This window comes from Phytophthora infestans, genomic scaffold (assembly GCF_000142945.1).
Source record: "Phytophthora infestans T30-4 supercont1.4 genomic scaffold, whole genome shotgun sequence".
NCBI lineage: Eukaryota > Oomycota > Peronosporomycetes > Peronosporales > Peronosporaceae > Phytophthora > Phytophthora infestans.
Window position 1 is genome coordinate 15,850 of NW_003303755.1, and position 16,617 is coordinate 32,466.

Sequence of the window (16,617 nt, forward strand, 5' to 3'; positions counted from 1 at the left end):
CGATAGCGCGATAACGCGGCCGATGGAGCCACACCAGGAGAGCATGATACACGGGCGACGAAACAACACGACTACGTTGAAGCACCAAAACACGGCTAGAGTTCCAGCCATGGAAGGGCAACGACCACGAAATACTATGTATCACGAAACCTGTGCAACCCACGTGAGCGTTTGATAACAGGGATTAGTTAGCAGCCACAAAAGAGGTCGTATTAAAGGGCATCAATCCAAAAGAGAGAGCGCATAACCACTAAGTAGCGTGGACCACGGGTGAGCAGGACACCACGATGCCAGGAACAGCACGGAAGAGCACAAGTCACTGAAGAACATGACATCCAACCTGTAGAACGGGGGTAACGGTAGCGTACTAAACCACGATATTGTACGGGGTCGCATGAGACTACGGAATGGTAAGTGGTTTAAGCACACGACATCACGATGTACTGGAGTGGACGAATTCACACGCAACCTGGAAGTACATGATCCTAAGCAAAAGCACGCGACACACCGAAGCACTAAAGGTGCGGCCACCTCACCTCCAACAAACCATGCCTCTCCGGCGGCCGGCTAGTTTATAAAATGAATGTCCGTCTGTCTGTCTGTCACGCATTTCCGACTCTTTGATTGGCTGAAAGATATAATATAGCAGTAAATATGAGACATTGAATGGAAGGTTTTCTTATTTAGAATATGATAAATTAATTAGAACCTTGTGACCTCTCAGCTTGTACAGCCTGCATAATCATCGATAGAGGGACCAAGACGGCCAGCAACCCAATTAGACAGAGTACATCAAGGATGAGAGCTTTGGGCTGCGCTTGCAGGCCGTGGGGAATGGAAGGAGAAAGGGTTGCAGCTCTGAGTTTCCTTCTCAAAAACGGCGCTCAGCGATTGACGTGCCATCAAGCGCTCGTGTTGGGGCTGCTTGCCTGGACGGTCAGCGTTAAGAAGAGTTCTACACTTTTAACGGCGTCCGGTGCGGGGCGCTCGTGGCTATAGCCAATGCACTACATGTAATGTAATGTACGTGGTGCATGTGCAGTACTTTAAGTACTGTAGAAGACAAGATACTGTTATCGAGGCGACCATCGAACAAGATATATTCATCATTTTGCTTTACACTAAATCCGTATTGGTCTGGAATAATTTTGGGGATTTCTAATTTTTAAAAAATATATATTTTTAAATAAGGGACACTCCGTTTTGGTTTACACTTTGGATTGGCAAAGGTGTAGATATTAGCTGAATATTGTTTTTAATGAGAACATTCCAGATATTAATTTGTTTCCAGAACAAAACGTTTTCTTATTAAAAAGAGGAATGAAAGTTCTGGAAATAACACCTATTGTAGGGGCAAACGAAGTAATGCAGATAGTATCCTATTTATAAAGAGAGACATACTGAAGCAGATTAGCTAATTGAGAGACTGGGTGCTTCCAAATACTGCATGTTTTTTAAGTGAACAGTATTGTCAGTGCAATACAAAATAATACTACCTCCGCTCGGAAAAAGATAACCATTTGTTTTTTTTGCGCAGCGCTCCGCCTCGTTCATTTGAGCGTTAATTAATTTGTGAGAGGCTGGCTAACTAGCTTTATGACCGAGAGCTGACAGTGAGAAACTAAGCAAGGCACAGGCGTTCATGCTCCGCCGTGCAACTACAGATACAAAAACGGATCTAAGACGGCAACTACATCGCCACATTCTGAAGGGGCGCTCAGTGGGGCTTCTGGAACTTCAGCGGTAGGCGGTGGGGGGCTGCTCGCTGCAAGAAGCAGCATGTACGCGTTAGCATTGGCGAGTGAGATAGCGTCACAAGGCAGTGACGTAGGAAGAGTGCCAGCTCATACTTGCTTGTCCTTGTGCCGGAGGCGCGCCAACTTGTGCATGGGTGTAAGTAGTGGGCGGGTCTGTCTGAGCGCACGCCGTATGTAGCCTTCCTTGATCAGCTGCTGAACCAGGTAGCAGCTCATGTTGGATGCGCGCTGAAGCAGACGCTGGTTTTCGCGCTCATTGACAGGAACTGCAGCGATTCTCTCGCACAGCTCAGCTCGAACCACCTTCTTCCTACCACATGCGCTCTTCCTTGACTTGACCACGGCTGCTACTCGATCTCCCATCGAATTGATTCCACGCCTCCAAATTCGCTCGACAACTTGGCGGCCCACACGGAAGTACGCTGCAACCCGAACGATCTCTCCATGTTTGAGCACTCCTCCCACGCTGCGAAGCAGTAAGGTCTCCCAGACGGCCTGGCGCTCACGTGATCTCCCCCAGGTGCCAGCTATGAAAGCTGGGAGCGGGAGCCAGTCTGGTCGGGAAAGCGCGGGAGATTCGAAATCCAAAAAGTGATCGGCATAGAGGGGGTATTGTTTTGGGTAGGCTGTAATATAATTTGAAATGGTTATCTTTTTCAGAACGGAGGTAGTATGACGATTAGTTCTGTTGTGGTCATGATAAGATCCAAGGTTGGTTCAGGGTGAGTTTAGAAAAAAAAGGTTCATCGCAGAAAATAAAAGAAATATCGCGCTGGGAAGTCCTGACTTACAAGTTTGTGCGAGTTCGCTGCGCCGCTTTGCGGTGCAGCGAGCTCGTTTTTATATTTATAAATAACCAGTATAGATAATATCTATACTGGCAGATATTATCTGCGCTCTCAAATTGATAACGCAGTCTTTTATATCACTCATTTACCTCATTTGCGTTCTCCCTGCGTTGCTCAAGTAAAAAAATGGCGAAAGAAACGTGTACGTACGACTGTAGTTTTGCTCAGCCAGATTGAGATTGGAGCGCACCCTCTGTCGGTGTTCTTCCGTCATCAGTCGTGCTATCTCCGCTGTCGATAGTATCGCTGTTGTTGCAGCCTTTTCTCAAGTTTCTAGCTGCTTCCTTGCGCAGCTTTATCCCCAAGATGCTCCCCATCACCTTAAGATGTTTCTCCTGGAGCGCGATCATACGTTCGAAGGCATTGCCCTGCTGCACCCGCAAGTCAGTCATCACTGAGGTGAGCCCAGCAAGCACTTCCCTCGTATGCGACGCCTCCTTCTGGTACAAACTTGCAAGGTGGTTCGACGTGATATTCGTTAGTCTTTCGATCGCGTTGATGAGCGATGCGTCGTGGACTATCACGGCCGGCTTGAAGGCGTCCTCGCTGGATCCAGAGTCATCTGGGGTCGTGGAATCCGCTTCTGTCTCCTTGCTTTCCTGTTGATTTCTCCTCACTGCATGGTGTGTCTTGCGGCATGGCGTTGAATTACTAGGGCCCGGGCTTCCGGTAGTAGTACCGGAGGAAGTATACACATCGCGCAGCGTACCCCAATACTCTTTGTAGCCAGCACTGCGGCGGTCGAAGACGTCCGTTTGACGCATGTTCAAGGCGTCTCCGTGGCGCATGTTACTGGCATGGTACTCAGCGTTGAGTGACCGCAGCTTCTTGGCCACCCCCTCGGTGTTGTTACCACCTAAGTCTCCGGTTTCTGTCTGCACCAGTGTGTTCGCTGCGTGTAGTTCCCCGCTCGTGTACGATGCCGGTTCATGTTGCCGTTTTCGAGGTGCTGCGCTCAGAGCGCGACTCACATCGTCGTGCATGTGACGCCAACGCGCCGAACTGTCCGCTTGCTGCTCCATTGCCACACTTTGCTCTTTGGGCACCGACTTCTTTGCTAGGGTTGCAGTGCCCGGATCCATGGAGGAGTGTCGCTCATACGTGTGCGCAGCAGCATGTCTCGCCACCCCAGACTCGGCTACAAGCTGTCTTGAGGAGCCAGGCGGTCCTGTTCGGAACGGACGCCGTCTCTGCATCGGGGTACCCATCGGCATTGTCGTCGCAGGGCGCTTGCCACTGTCCATCATTGCGCCGTGGTGTACGCCGTTCGCACCAGACGCGGTCTCTGCCGCTGTGGTTACCGGCGACGCACTGGCAGGTCGCTTGACTGCACTGTCGTGAGCACCGACTTGTCCTGCGTCTTTTGTCTTGTCAATATCCTGTTGCTGTTGTTGTTGTTGTTGTCGCTGCTGTACGGGCTCCTGGTCCTCCTGCGGACGATGTTGCTGTAGAGCCTGAGTGCCACAGTGCGACTGTAATGAGGCTAGAGGAGTTGACTGTTGATGCGAAGGAGAGGCCAGAGCCTGCTGGTCCTGCCCTTGCAACTGATGAGGTGGCGCCGGCGTCCGCGTGTGTACCTGAGTCGCCAACGCAGGCAACGATTGGCTTTGCTGCTGTGGCTGGAACTGCGACTGGCTTGGTTCATTCTGTTGCTGTTTCTTTCTGGGCTGCTGCTGTGCCAGTCCTAGCTGCTGCTTCGGTTCTTGTGTGGCTGTTGCTTCCTGCTTTTGAGCCTGCGCTTTGGCCTGTTGCAGTCGCTCTTGATGCTTCTGTAGACGATGTGAATTGGTTCGTTCCTTGTGCACGTCCCACGCGCGCGTGCGGAAGTTTGAGTTCATGATCACAGGCTTGGGCTTCTTGCCGCCGTGCACGGCGTAGTGTACATGGCAGATCTTGCACAGCACGAAGCGACCCTCGTCGTCCACACTGAGCACGTCCGGGTCCGAGAGGATGCTGGGCGGCCACCAATTGGCCTTGCGCTTGGGCATGGCGGGGTGCGAAACTCGCTTCAATATGCAAAGCAAGTGAGTTCCTTGTGTGCCCGCTGTTCGGTCGTTCAACGCGTTCTACACGCTTCGATCGTGTTCCTTGTGGCGAGCTGTTTCCTATAGTGACAGAGGGAGTGATAGTTCCGTTATGTGTTATGTTCTACCAAAGCACGGGTAGCGAACGCCCATACTGTCGCTGCCCGACACCGCAAGACGAATCGGAGGAGAGGCGTCTTCTCTCGTCATAGTCGATGCCAGCGGGAAAGGGGGGAGGGCGTCAAGTATTCAACGTACTTTGCTGCTTGTCGGGCTTCCTGAGCTTGCAGGTTTGTTTGGATGCGCTTGACTGGTCTTCTTCACCAGGACCTGTTTGTTCCGTTGTGTGCGTCTTTCGTTGTGATACTACCCTCGTTTCTGTACTGATGCCTGTCGAAGCGAATATTCTTCACAATATAGGTTTAAATAGGCAGACAAGAATAGAAAGAGCATGAATCCTCTGATAGATCATCAAATTGGTTTGCGAAAATTTACACTTAGACAGATATTAAATCTGCAGATACTGTATCGGCTTCTGACATTAATTTTTGAAACCACCGAAACCAGCTGGTGGACATCGGTCGGTCGGTCTGGACGGTCGGAACATATGGCCGTTTGTATGCCACGATCTTCAAGAGCTTGTGGGTTATTGTCAATTCCGCCCCAATTTGCCGAAGCGCGAAGCGAACGGCAAATCGACGCTGCCTTGTTAGAGGTCAAAACTAAGAAAACATTTTTTATTATCCAATAAGATACCAGATACACGTTGAAGTTAAAGTGACAGCGCATCTCGCACTGAAGACTCCGCGCACTTGTCATGAATGAAGATGGCAAGTCAGAGGATTATTCTGTATTAGCGCCAAAACGCATTCTGTATGATAGGCTACACGATTGGGTGCTCGATTGGGGCCCGCGGAAATTTCGAATAGAACGCACAATATTACACAGTACAGTAAGAGAGTGCTAGTATTTATAATACTGGTGCTGAAAACTCGGACTCGCCTACCCGGTACGCAGCTCGCTTGGCAGTGTGTACAAACTACATGTAATTGTTTGCCCGTGCACACGAGTGAAAAAGGCCAACCAGGTCTGCATATGCCCGACAGTAAATGTGTGAGTCACAAGCAATTCAACGACAGCTGATATCTATAGCCCACGAAACGTTTCTTTTTTTTCTGACTCATCTACTGCAATGCAGTGTCACCTTCTGCGGTGTCGATGTCTTTTTCGCTCGTAGCTCCGACTTCGGCTCCGACTCCGACCTGAGCTCACCGATCGTCGTCTGTGGTGACTACTGCGACGCTCGCGATAACGGTCACGACTACGACGGCGATTTCGACTCCTGGACCGGCTTCGCTCTCTCCGCCGCTCTTGATCCTCGCGCCCATGCTCTTCTTGTCTCCGACTTCGAGGTCGATCTCCACGTCCCCTCTTCGCTTCTTTCTCCTGCTTCTCTTCCTCCTTTTTCTTCTCGTTCTCCATCTCCATCAGTTCCTTCAGCTTCCGTCGAATCTGCACATATCCGACGTGCACTTTGCCCCCAAAATGGTCCGCCAAGCGTCTTTCACTGTCAAAAATGCTTAAGAAGGCGCCACACACGTCGCACACGCGCAGCTTCTGATTAACGTTGTCCACCCCATTTGTGGCTCCAGCAGTGCTCTGTGTGAGCAGCTCACGTCGCTTCCGCTTGAGAATCTCCACCTTCTCCATGATACTCAGTGATCCGTCCGCATCTCCTTCCTTGGCCGCTTTTTCGGCCTGTACCGCGGCGTCTTGCATGTCCTGCGTGAGCTGCAAGATCTGCATCCGGTTCTGATTGTCCTCTCCATCCTCGTCCAAACGCCGCTGTGCACGCGCAATCTTTTTTTCCACGTCGGCCAGCAGCTTCGACAGTTCGTTGATCAGCTCGCGCTCGTAACCAAAGTCTCGAGTCGATTTCTGCTCCACGTAGGCCGAGCGCAGCGTCGGAAGGTGTAGCGACTTGCAGGTGCCCAAGTCCAGGCGCGTGTTCTGGAACAAGTCGCGCGGACACAGGCCGCACAAGTAGGGTTTACAGACCTTAGGGTGGCGGAAGTCCATACTGGCGTCGTCATCTGGACGGTCGCCGTCGCGGTTCAAGCCCATGAGGCTGTCGAGCAGCGCGCGTTGGGCGTCCATTGGCGGCCCTACAGTAGATTGTGAAGGCAATAGTGACGTCTAAAACCCGCGATATAGTGACAAAAGTGAGCCTTGTTCAAGTTATGATGCTAGAAGTCTGCGGGTTTCTCCCAGGACGACACACCGGTCTGTTTGTTGAAGTAGAAGGGCTTGCCAGCACCTTCGTCCCATTGCTCTATCCACGGGTTGGGCTGCAGACCTTCAGAATTCGTCTTCTTCTTCTTCTTACCAGTCAGGCGGGTCTCTTGGCGCTCGACCTCGTCCGATTCGACCTGCTGTTGGTTGGCGAGTTGCTCTTCTAGAATACTCTCTTCATCTCGCATGACGTTGTCTACGATAGCTGCACCGGCTGCAATCTTATCAGCGAGTTCGTGCGTCTTGGCCATGATCTTCGCGCCAGCAGCAGACTCTGTCACGGTCTGCTTCATCTTCTCAGCAATCCTCTCGACCAGGGTTCCGTGGGGTACTGCAACCATTGTGCCATTACCAGTCTTCCAAGCTGCAGGCCAGATCTGCTGGAGCTCCACGGGATAGTTACTCTGCACGTGCACGCGGAACGGACCCTCCATGCTGCTCACGTACGCAGCCACCAACAACGTGTACGTACGAGCAGCCAGCTCGGCTTGTATTCGAACTTCACGCCTGCGAGCCGGGACACCGCTATGTGCTGTGACGTTGTCCTGATTAAGAGCGGTTACACGTCGCGCTCGATCTTTCTGGTCTCGATGAGCTACAATGTACACAGCGATCGGCAGCACAGTCACCGGTGCCATGCCATGTGAGTCGACCTGCGTGACTGTCACGATAACCTCGGTTGGACGCGAAACGCGCAGCGAAAAGTGCGGGTTGTTGTCTAGTCCCGTGCACCCAGGGTTATGCCGTGTAGGCAGGCCACTGGAGGTAGCGTCTTCGCGCGAGAAGCGTGCATCCAACGTATTGACGGCCCACTTGTCGGGATCATAATAGCGGCACACGTAGAGCGCTCGGAAGGCGTGGCAGAAGTCGTCAAAGCTCATCCAGAAGGTGTTATCGTCTCCAGCGTCGTCGCCCTTCCGCACACCCAGACGCTTGCGCAGACGACGAGTCCAAAGACGCGAACTATCGCTCCAGTCGCCTTTCCATTCCTGGTGATCGCCTGGCGGATTTCGCAGTTGCAAGAGTTGCGCGCCATCCACATCGCGCACGTCATAGATCACGTAGCAGGCATCAAACACCAAGCCGGATGCACGTAGTGCTGGGTCTGCGTGCTCACTTGGTAGTGAGGCTGCACCCAACAGGAACCGGTTCTTGCGAAACAACTTCAACTGCTGCCACAGCGTTTTCTTCAATGCACCTCGTGCTGCCGGTGCCAAGTATACTTCATCGCACTCGCAGCCAGATAGAACGCGAAGTGCATGGTGCACATAGCCACCTTCCAATGCTGCATATCCACCGCAGTATTTCGCGAACGCTTTCTCCACCAGCGGCACCCACAGCTCCTCGAAGTCGCGACTGTGCGCGAATGCAGCGCCAGCACTAACCGAGAGCTCTGCGTCACCCCCTGCGTCCAAGCCAGCCGAGTCGTATAACACTGGGAAATAGTCGTCAACAATGACAGTCTCCCATTGGCAGTTCTGGTAGAGGCGCAGGGCATACGCTCCTGTGAGTGAAGTCTGCTTGGTCACGAACAACCGATCGATAAGCTCGTCTACTTTGCCATCATCCACGCCACCTGACGCTGCCATAATACTCAGTGCACTCAGCAACCAGGCATCATCCAGACGACCAACACGAACATCGTCGGGGTCTGTGCCTCCGTCAAACAGTCCTGACGCAATGTTGATAGCCGACGAGACTTTCCATTGTGGTGCAATCTCCGTTTCATGTGAACATCCAGCGAGCGAGGTTGTGTCTGGAGGAAACTCTCGATCCACGAACTGTAGAGATCGACCAAACTCGCCTGGAACGCACGAGTATCCCGACTCGATCTCCAGCAGCGCTTCTCTCGCATTCACGAGTCCCTCATCGTATCCGTGGTTGCTTTCTTCTTCCTCGGTTAAGATGCCTTCGCTTTCACGACGTAGTCGACGAGCCAGGAACTCTTGCATCCGTTGACGACATTGCTCAGCTTCACGTGGCGCCCAGTGCTCTCGTAGCTCTTTTTGAGCGACAAGAGCAGCACGATCCTCGGCATCGACGATGGTGTCTGTGCGCTCCATTTCCTGGTTGAATGCTGCCTTGAGTGCATGGAATCTGGCGCGAGATTCTGGAGTGAGCGAGAGTAGCCACACAGCTACCAACGGGATATCAATCGACGCAAAGGAACTCGTACGGAAGACGTTCGCTGGAGGACTGATACCGTTCGACATGAGCTTGAAGCGATTTTCCCGTAAAAACTTCTGGAACAGAATCTTCTCTCGACTCAATCGAGCGTCAGACGCTGTTAACATCAGCAGCTGCAGGTGGATCACACATCGAGTTTCTTCGTAGAAGGCACGGTCTAACGCTGCATCTAACTCAGGTAACTGCAGTAATAACTCCACAAGATCACGTGGTGGAGCTGCTGGTGTTCTATCAATCCGATTGGTAACTCTAAGCGCGCTGTCGCCACGTTCGAGGATGTCGGCTTGGTCATCGGTTTGGGTGTCACCTGCGGTCTTCCTTCTCCACTTGAGCGTTGACGGGATGTATTTCCACCGTAAGAATCGGAATACTCGTGGAGGAACAGTGAACGCATACAAGAAGCCAAAAGGACCAGCACCACGCTGGAAAATATCCTCCTTGACTTCTCTCCAAGACAAAAGTCCATCAGGTCGAGGCACGTCGAGGCCGTGAGTAGTTGTGATGCATCGACATTGGCGATCTACATCCTCGATACTAAGAGCGATGTCCCCGCATGTGAGTCTGGGCACGACTTTCACAACTTCTTCTTCGATCTTGATCTCCACTGCTTTCGTTCCTTTCTTCCGACTTGCAAACGCTGAGGCAGCACCGCCACCATACGCAATGGCTTGGAATTCGAGCTCAGCTTTCTTTTCTCGACGCTCTTGCTCCACGAACTCAGGAGACTCGAGAGTAAAAGGCTGACTACGATGGTTCGCAACAGCTTGGGCCGCTTCACTGGCGTCTTTGAGGATCATTTCGTTCACGTATTTTGCTGCGATGCCCATCTGTACAGGTGTGACGGCACACAAATGTGCAGTGACGCCAGCAAAAGCTAGCAGCACGAGACTACACAAGCCGACCCCAAAGCCGAGAGGATCGAAGAACATGACACCAGCTACGCCCCACAAGAAAACCAGCAGGAAGACCATGTAGAGCGGAAGCACATTGTGCGTCTCGTCCACGACGTTGTTGGTGAAGGCATTGTACGAGAAGACAGGGAATAGATAAGGAGAGTAGAAGACCGACTCGTCAGCTGTACTCTTTGCCACAATCCAGCCAGCAACAAACTGAAGTGAATATTTGAGCAGAAGCACCACGAAGACGATCGAGAGACACGAGAAGAAACTCATTCCTATCGCCAGAGCCGCGATGATAGCAGCAACGGTGGCACTAAGCACGATGAGGCTGGCTTGTCGTTGGTACACGGGGGCGAGATATCGGTCGTTCTCGACCCATTTCACCACGTAGTACGTGATGAACAGGAACAAGGCTAGTAGAAAAGTCAAGGCGCCACCAAGAGCCACACTCACAAAGACATACATTTCCAAGATCCAGAGCACAATGGCGAGCAAGCAGGCCCCACCAATACGTCGAATTGGCCGGGTAATGATCCAGTTTTCGTCTTGCCAGCGGCCTAGCGTGACTGCAAACAACAAGAAGATTGGGTAGAAGACCAGAATCGAGAGAATAACGAGAGATTCCACCTGGTTCACATCAGCTTTCAACACAGCGAAGAATAACACAAAGCCGGTACTCCAAGCAAGTCCAGCACTCCCACCGAAGCAGTATTTCATGTCAGGAGTGAATGTAGCCGTCTTGAAGAACTTGATCGTTGGAGATAGTGTGAATATCAACACATAGGCTCCCGTCCAGATCACTTGTCCTAGCCAAGACGGATTCTCTGTCGCTGTGAGGATCATGCCGTAAAGCATGATCAGGAACAACAACGCCAAAAAGCAGCCGATAGTCATGTGGTCTTGTGGCAGTAGAAAGCCTTGCTGATAAGCCTGGTACAGCGTCATCTTTGCAAAATCGACATCGCCATCACCGCCTAATGCCACCGTTTTCCGACGAGCCAAGACAGCGTTATTCGCGGCATTCTCATTAAGTAGAGGGCTTGTAACTTCCTCGTCGTCATCGTTCTGTGTAGCATTAGCAACACCATTTCGATTGAGTAGAGGCTTGCCCGTTGGAGAGTGACTATCAGCTTCTCGATACTTTTTCGACCACGTTTTACGCGAGAAGAAGGCACGACATCCAATTTTCCCAGTCATGAGATCTCTCAGTCTAGCACAACGGGACGTCTTTGCGGGTTTAATGGAAAGAGTCGTTGGTAAGCTTGTCTGTAAATTGTTTGCTCCTGTCTCAGTAAGCGCAGGAGCCGATGTTTTTAAAGCGAAAGTCTTCTCAGTTGGCTTGCTCTTTCCAGGTAGCACCAAGCCTAGTTTTTTCGTTGGACTCACGACGCCTGCAGCTTTACCGCCAACAAGCCCCAGCAAGCTTTTTGATGGCAAATTGGGCATCTTAAACGTCTCATCGGCATTATCGAAGACGTGGTTGTTCCCTTTGCCTTTCAGAGGAGGCAAGACAAAGTTTTCGCGCATGAGTTCAGCTTCCTTCTCCAGTGCTGCTTCTGCGTCCAAAAACCCGCCGTCATCGTCGTCATCTAGCACGTCTTCTTCCTCGTCCTCGGGGGGCCAAACCACGAGTCGATAGTCGTTCTTTTTCCACTGCACATGCACAGCGAGTGACAACATGAGAATGAGTGGCGCAAAGAATGACGAGACGAGGATGAACGTTGACTGTGTCGACGCATAGACGAATAAACCTGAGCAGATAACGAGCACTTCTGAAGCTGCAGCCAGCATAAATGGCAGTCGCAATGGTTGAACGAACAGGTACACGTGCATAGCGTAGTCAGACAGAAGCTGCTCCTTCTGAAGGAAAAATGCTCTCGAAGTAGCAAGCGAGAGACCCACGAAGAGAACAACTATGAACGCCAGCACGCCAAAGATCCACAACGGCCACTCCTGTCCTAAGACAGGGACGTGGACGGTCTGGTTTGCGTCGGAACCAAAGGCGACGCCAAGCAACAAAAAGAGATAGAAGAAAGACAAGAACCCGAGCACAAACTCTGGTGTCGTACCTACATCCAATTGTTGCTGACGTTCCTTTTGCGGATCGTGGCCGAAGAACGTGACACCTCCAGCCTCTTGTTTGTTCATGCGAGGCAGGTTTCTACCGATAATTTCACGACAAAGAGCAGTGCCGAACACCATGTACAGGAAGGCGTGGCCTAGGATCCAGTACCTGCCGCATGTGACTGCAAGACACACCCGCACAGCGCTCAGAAGAAACACCACGTAGCCTGCAGACCAGTTGTTGGCGCTCTTGCCTCTGTGTAACATGTACACGCACAGATCCACCAGTACGAGTGTTATGGAGATTCCGACCGCTTGGGTACCGTACTCTGTCCACGCACTCGCCACAATGCAGTACACCACGAGTGTGGCCAGCGCAGACCAGTAACATCGACGATTCATGCGTCTTCGTGTCGAGGCAGACGTCACGAACGCACTTTTAAGGATGTCGGCGTACTCCAAGCCTGGAAGCGACTGCTCCACTGTGTAGTGATCGCCTAAGATAGCAGCGAAAGGTGATTCTTTCCGCTCCCGCTTGGTCTTTGGCTCTTCGTGCTCTACTGCTTGGTGGTCACTTTTTGCATTGGCGAGTTTTAATCCAAGAGTGCCGAGGTTTTTGAACTTGCTTTTGAGTGTAGTGACTTTCTTAGAGGCACCCACGACAGCGATGACTTGTTTAAGAGACTTGGAGAGCTTCGAATCGTTAGTGAAGGCGAGCCAGACGATCGGCATCATGTTGAGAGTGAGGAAAATGGACGAGAGCGAGAAGAAGTCTAAGTCTTCGCCTCCGACGTACACTTTCGGATCTGCAAACGTAGCTGAGAAGAGAAACACAAACGCGCCGAGGAATGCCACAGCGAAGAGATACAACGTTCGGGCCGTCATTCGCCAGCCCGTACGTATCCACACAGAGGCAGCGTAGATTCCTCCTAAAGCTCCAATGCCTAGAAAAACAATTCCAAAGCCGAATGCTGGCGGTGTCACGAGTACAATAGACGTTACTCCCCATGACAACAGCATCAATACGGGCGAGAAGATCACAATCTTCACAGCCCAGGTCGCGTAGTACAAATTACGTCGAAATTGTGCATTGTTGTCGCCATCTCCGTAGCAAAAGAAAAGTTGAGCCACAATGTCAGGTTTCTTCGCTTTGGTCTTCTTCACCGAAGACGGACTCGCTCCTTTCGTTGCATTATCCTTCTCCTTCACTTTCGGTTGCGTACCTACCACTGCCGACAACTGACCATTGGCCACTTTCTCAGCCAGGAATGACTGTACACGCTCAATTCGCCAGTGCATACGTCGCAGATATCGCACCACGAGAATCATCAGAAACGCGAAGGTCGGTCCATATTGGACAGTTATCTCGAGGAATATCCCTCGCGAGAACTCCTTCGAGTAGACGGCAGGTACGACGTCAAAGGACTCGTGCGGGACAGCCACAATAAAGTACATACTCAGCGTCGTGTCCGTGTAATTGAGAGCCACATTGGCCCCCGTGATAACTCCTCGGCCTTCAGCGTCTCCATATTTGTTGACAGAATGTGGAGTGAAATTCTGCGCTACAGCCTTAAAGTCACCGGCGACGTCCATCAGTTGAGCGTACTCACGCGTCTCGATCCAGCCGAACGTTTTGTTGAGCCAGTCCGGCGATGAAGCTGCGTCGTCCACGCGCCGAAACACGAAGAGTTGAGCTGCAAAGTTAAACGTTACGCGTGCGTATGGGGCGTAGCCGTACGTACTGATCAACGACGTGTTGCCTTTATGGTTGTTAGAAGTACTCAATGAACGGATTAGTAGGCCGCCTTGCGAGTCCGCCATTCGGTAATAACTCAATAACCGTGTATCCGAGCTCGAATAGACTCTACCGTAGAACCACGACTGCTCATCAGGAAAGAAGCCACCCATTCCTCCATTGATCAAGGCGCCTGGCACGAACACTTCCTCTGTTCGCATCTGGAACGGGATGGCCGTCATGCGGATACGCATACACGGTGCTGACGACTTGGCATCGGTACAGTCTCCACTTTCACTCAAAGGGACCCAGAGCTCTTCCACACACATCGGTTGCTCGGCTAGTGCCCACGTCGACGTATCATTCGACGGCAACTTTTGCTTTATCGCGGAGAAAGCTGAGCAGTAAATAGCATTGAGCGTAACTTGAGCGACGAGATCGTCGCCGAACTCAAGGCCGCTGTCTTTATCCCAAACGCGAACAACAATCTCCGTCCCGGCAGGTCGAAATCCGAAATTCAGGTCCCGTACGACGTCGCCATCCCCGGTGCAACCAGGCTCAGCACAAGGCAGCCAGATGGGGTTGAGAGAGTTCCATACGACACCCGAGGTGCGGAGATTGTCTCCGATAAGAGCTTCAACGTAGGCGTCCGTCTCGAGACCCGCTAGTCCGAAGCTGTCGAGATCAGGCAAGTTACGCATTTCCACGATAGTTAAGGTGAGGTTGCCTCCAGCAGAAGCATATTGACCGTCGTCTGGGCAATTGCGGGCACCTCCGGTGCACGAGAACGCTGTCAAGCTCCGAGATGTCGAGTAGCGTGGATCTGGATAGCCTAACGAATCTGTAGTCTGGGCTGCCATCCTCAGTAAGTTTTGGAGCAGCAGCAAGATGCTGAACACGCTCCACGTCACAGCATTTTGCAGATTACTCCACGTCATTTGATTCTTCGCCAGCAGAAGGCAGGCATGGATGCAAAAATGCTCAGTAGTGAGAGGGTCGCGGCCCGTTTCGGACACCAAATATTCTTCTCTTCGTAACGGAACTCAATATCATTGCCAAATCACCACGACGAATGAGTACCTTCTTCATGCCCTGGCAACTCAGTTCTTTTAGTAATACATTAATATGCTTCTTTCGCATTTAGATAATTAGCTGGCTACGGCAGATCTGCCAGTGGTTTCTTGGCTAGCACAAAGTTAAACGTCACCGGCAGCATTTCCGACCTGGTAAACGCGGGGGCCCACTCGCGTCCGAAGTGCGTTCCTGGTTCCACTAGTGCTGCTTGCACCTCCATTTCCCAGGGAAGTTCGCTAAACACGCCCTCGTAAACATCATCCTCTGCGTGTTTGAATAGCTGTTCACCCAGCTCCTTCCGATATAGATCGTTCACGTCCTTGAATAGAGATAGGCCGTCGTCCACCAGCAATCCACGGCCAGCCATGTCGCCCCATACTTCACTTCCCGGAGCCGACAGAACATCGATGGTCTTTAGCAGCGCGAGATTGCTGGCCTGGTTTAGGTACACCATGATCCCTTCTAACACCCAGAACGTCGGGAGATCCGGATTGAAGCCGCTCGATAGCAGACCCTCTTCCCAGTTGAAGGCGTTGAGGTCCGCGACGACGTAATCGTGACGATCCACAAGAAGCTTGGGGCCCAGGTCCTTGAGTATTGCTCGCTTGTGTTCAAACAGCTCGGCGCTCTGATCGAGCTCGAGTACGTGGCACCCGTGCAAGGATTCCAGACGGAACACGCGCGTATCGAGACCGGCACCAAGAAAGACCACCTGACGGATATTGGGATTTCTCTGCGCGATGGCGTCGTCCAAGTATCGACCACGCACGGCGATGTAGTTTTCTGGGTAGGGCTGCTTCTCTTGCCACTTTTTAAGGCGCGGCGTCAACTGCGGCGCGACCTCGCGCGTCAGTGGCTCAGCGAATGGATCGTGGATCAAGCGGTCTTCACGGGCGTCTTCAATGGCACGCAGACACGCGTCCACGAAGCTAGTGAATTGAGCAAAGTCCTCACTCTGCATTTTGCTGGAAGTAGGAGAGGAAGGAGGAGCGTCGATGGGTTCTAAAACGAAAGTAGGGGTGTTGGCACTGCGCTCCATTGGGATGGCTATGCGCAGTCGAAGGCAAGACGAGAAATGAGTGACAACTGAGGCGATGCGCCCGAGCCGAGAGACCAGGCTGCATCGGATAAACTGGACATCACTGACGCCGCATCACTGCGGCATCAGTCGATGAGCGGGATCACGTTGAGGCTGTCCACCCGTCTCTAGCGCTGAGTGGAGGGACAGCGGAGGTGGCGCCACTGGGCAAGCAGCCGGCGCCTCGCACGCCATGCTCCCGGCGGGGGGAGAAACGCCGCGAGGGGCGTTGTGGCGGCAGCTGTCGAATGCCCTATAAGGTTGGAGCTTGCATTTTGCAGGCTGCAACTTGCAGCTCGATGTACATGTATGCACGCTTGTCAAGCAGCTTGGTGCATTCCCCCGCGTGGCAAAGGATCGCTTCCAGCGTCATGGACGGATCTTTGTTGAGCTGGCCACGGGAGCAGCTGGTCATCGTGGCGACAGAGTGGCGTGGCATGGCGCCTGGGCCAGGCCCAGGCGCCATGTTCGACTCGAACAGCGCGGCTGCAGCTGCCACCTTCTAGCCGAAATTCAGAATCCGAATGACGAAGCTCGCCGGCACCAAGCCAATGCTATCCGTGTCTTGATCCTGAAGTCGTGGATACTGCATCGCAGTCGACCTGTACAGTGCATGTACTTAGGTGCTGTGACGGTCATAGTCACTGTGACAATGTGAC

General features: G+C 52.3%; 4 protein-coding genes across 4 annotated transcripts; all 4 read right to left on the reverse strand.

Annotated features, from left to right (window-relative positions):
- Window positions 1-2,926: 2,926 nt before the first annotated feature.
- On the reverse strand, window positions 2,927-3,627 carry PITG_02995 (uncharacterized protein; the record flags this gene model as incomplete). The annotated part of the gene is made up of 3 exons (XM_002906058.1): window positions 2,927-2,976; window positions 3,057-3,188; window positions 3,285-3,627. The coding sequence occupies 3 exons, from the start codon at window positions 3,625-3,627 to the stop codon at window positions 2,927-2,929; spliced, it is 525 nt and encodes a 174-aa protein (XP_002906104.1).
- A 2,498-nt stretch (window positions 3,628-6,125) lies between these two features.
- PITG_02996 (uncharacterized protein) lies at window positions 6,126-6,786 on the reverse strand (the record flags this gene model as incomplete). Its single annotated transcript, XM_002906059.1, has 4 exons — window positions 6,126-6,190; window positions 6,238-6,246; window positions 6,331-6,333; window positions 6,471-6,786. The coding sequence occupies 4 exons, from the start codon at window positions 6,784-6,786 to the stop codon at window positions 6,126-6,128; spliced, it is 393 nt and encodes a 130-aa protein (XP_002906105.1).
- An 89-nt stretch (window positions 6,787-6,875) lies between these two features.
- On the reverse strand, window positions 6,876-14,744 carry PITG_02997 (uncharacterized protein; the record flags this gene model as incomplete). Its single annotated transcript, XM_002906060.1, has 4 exons — window positions 6,876-11,273; window positions 11,367-13,226; window positions 13,326-14,654; window positions 14,718-14,744. The coding sequence occupies 4 exons, from the start codon at window positions 14,742-14,744 to the stop codon at window positions 6,876-6,878; spliced, it is 7,614 nt and encodes a 2,537-aa protein (XP_002906106.1).
- Window positions 14,745-14,909: 165 nt separating this feature from the next.
- PITG_02998 (S-adenosyl-L-methionine-dependent methyltransferase, putative) lies at window positions 14,910-15,943 on the reverse strand (the record flags this gene model as incomplete). Its single annotated transcript, XM_002906061.1, has 1 exon — window positions 14,910-15,943. The coding sequence occupies one exon, from the start codon at window positions 15,917-15,919 to the stop codon at window positions 14,963-14,965; it is 957 nt and encodes a 318-aa protein (XP_002906107.1).
- Window positions 15,944-16,617: the final 674 nt, after the last annotated feature.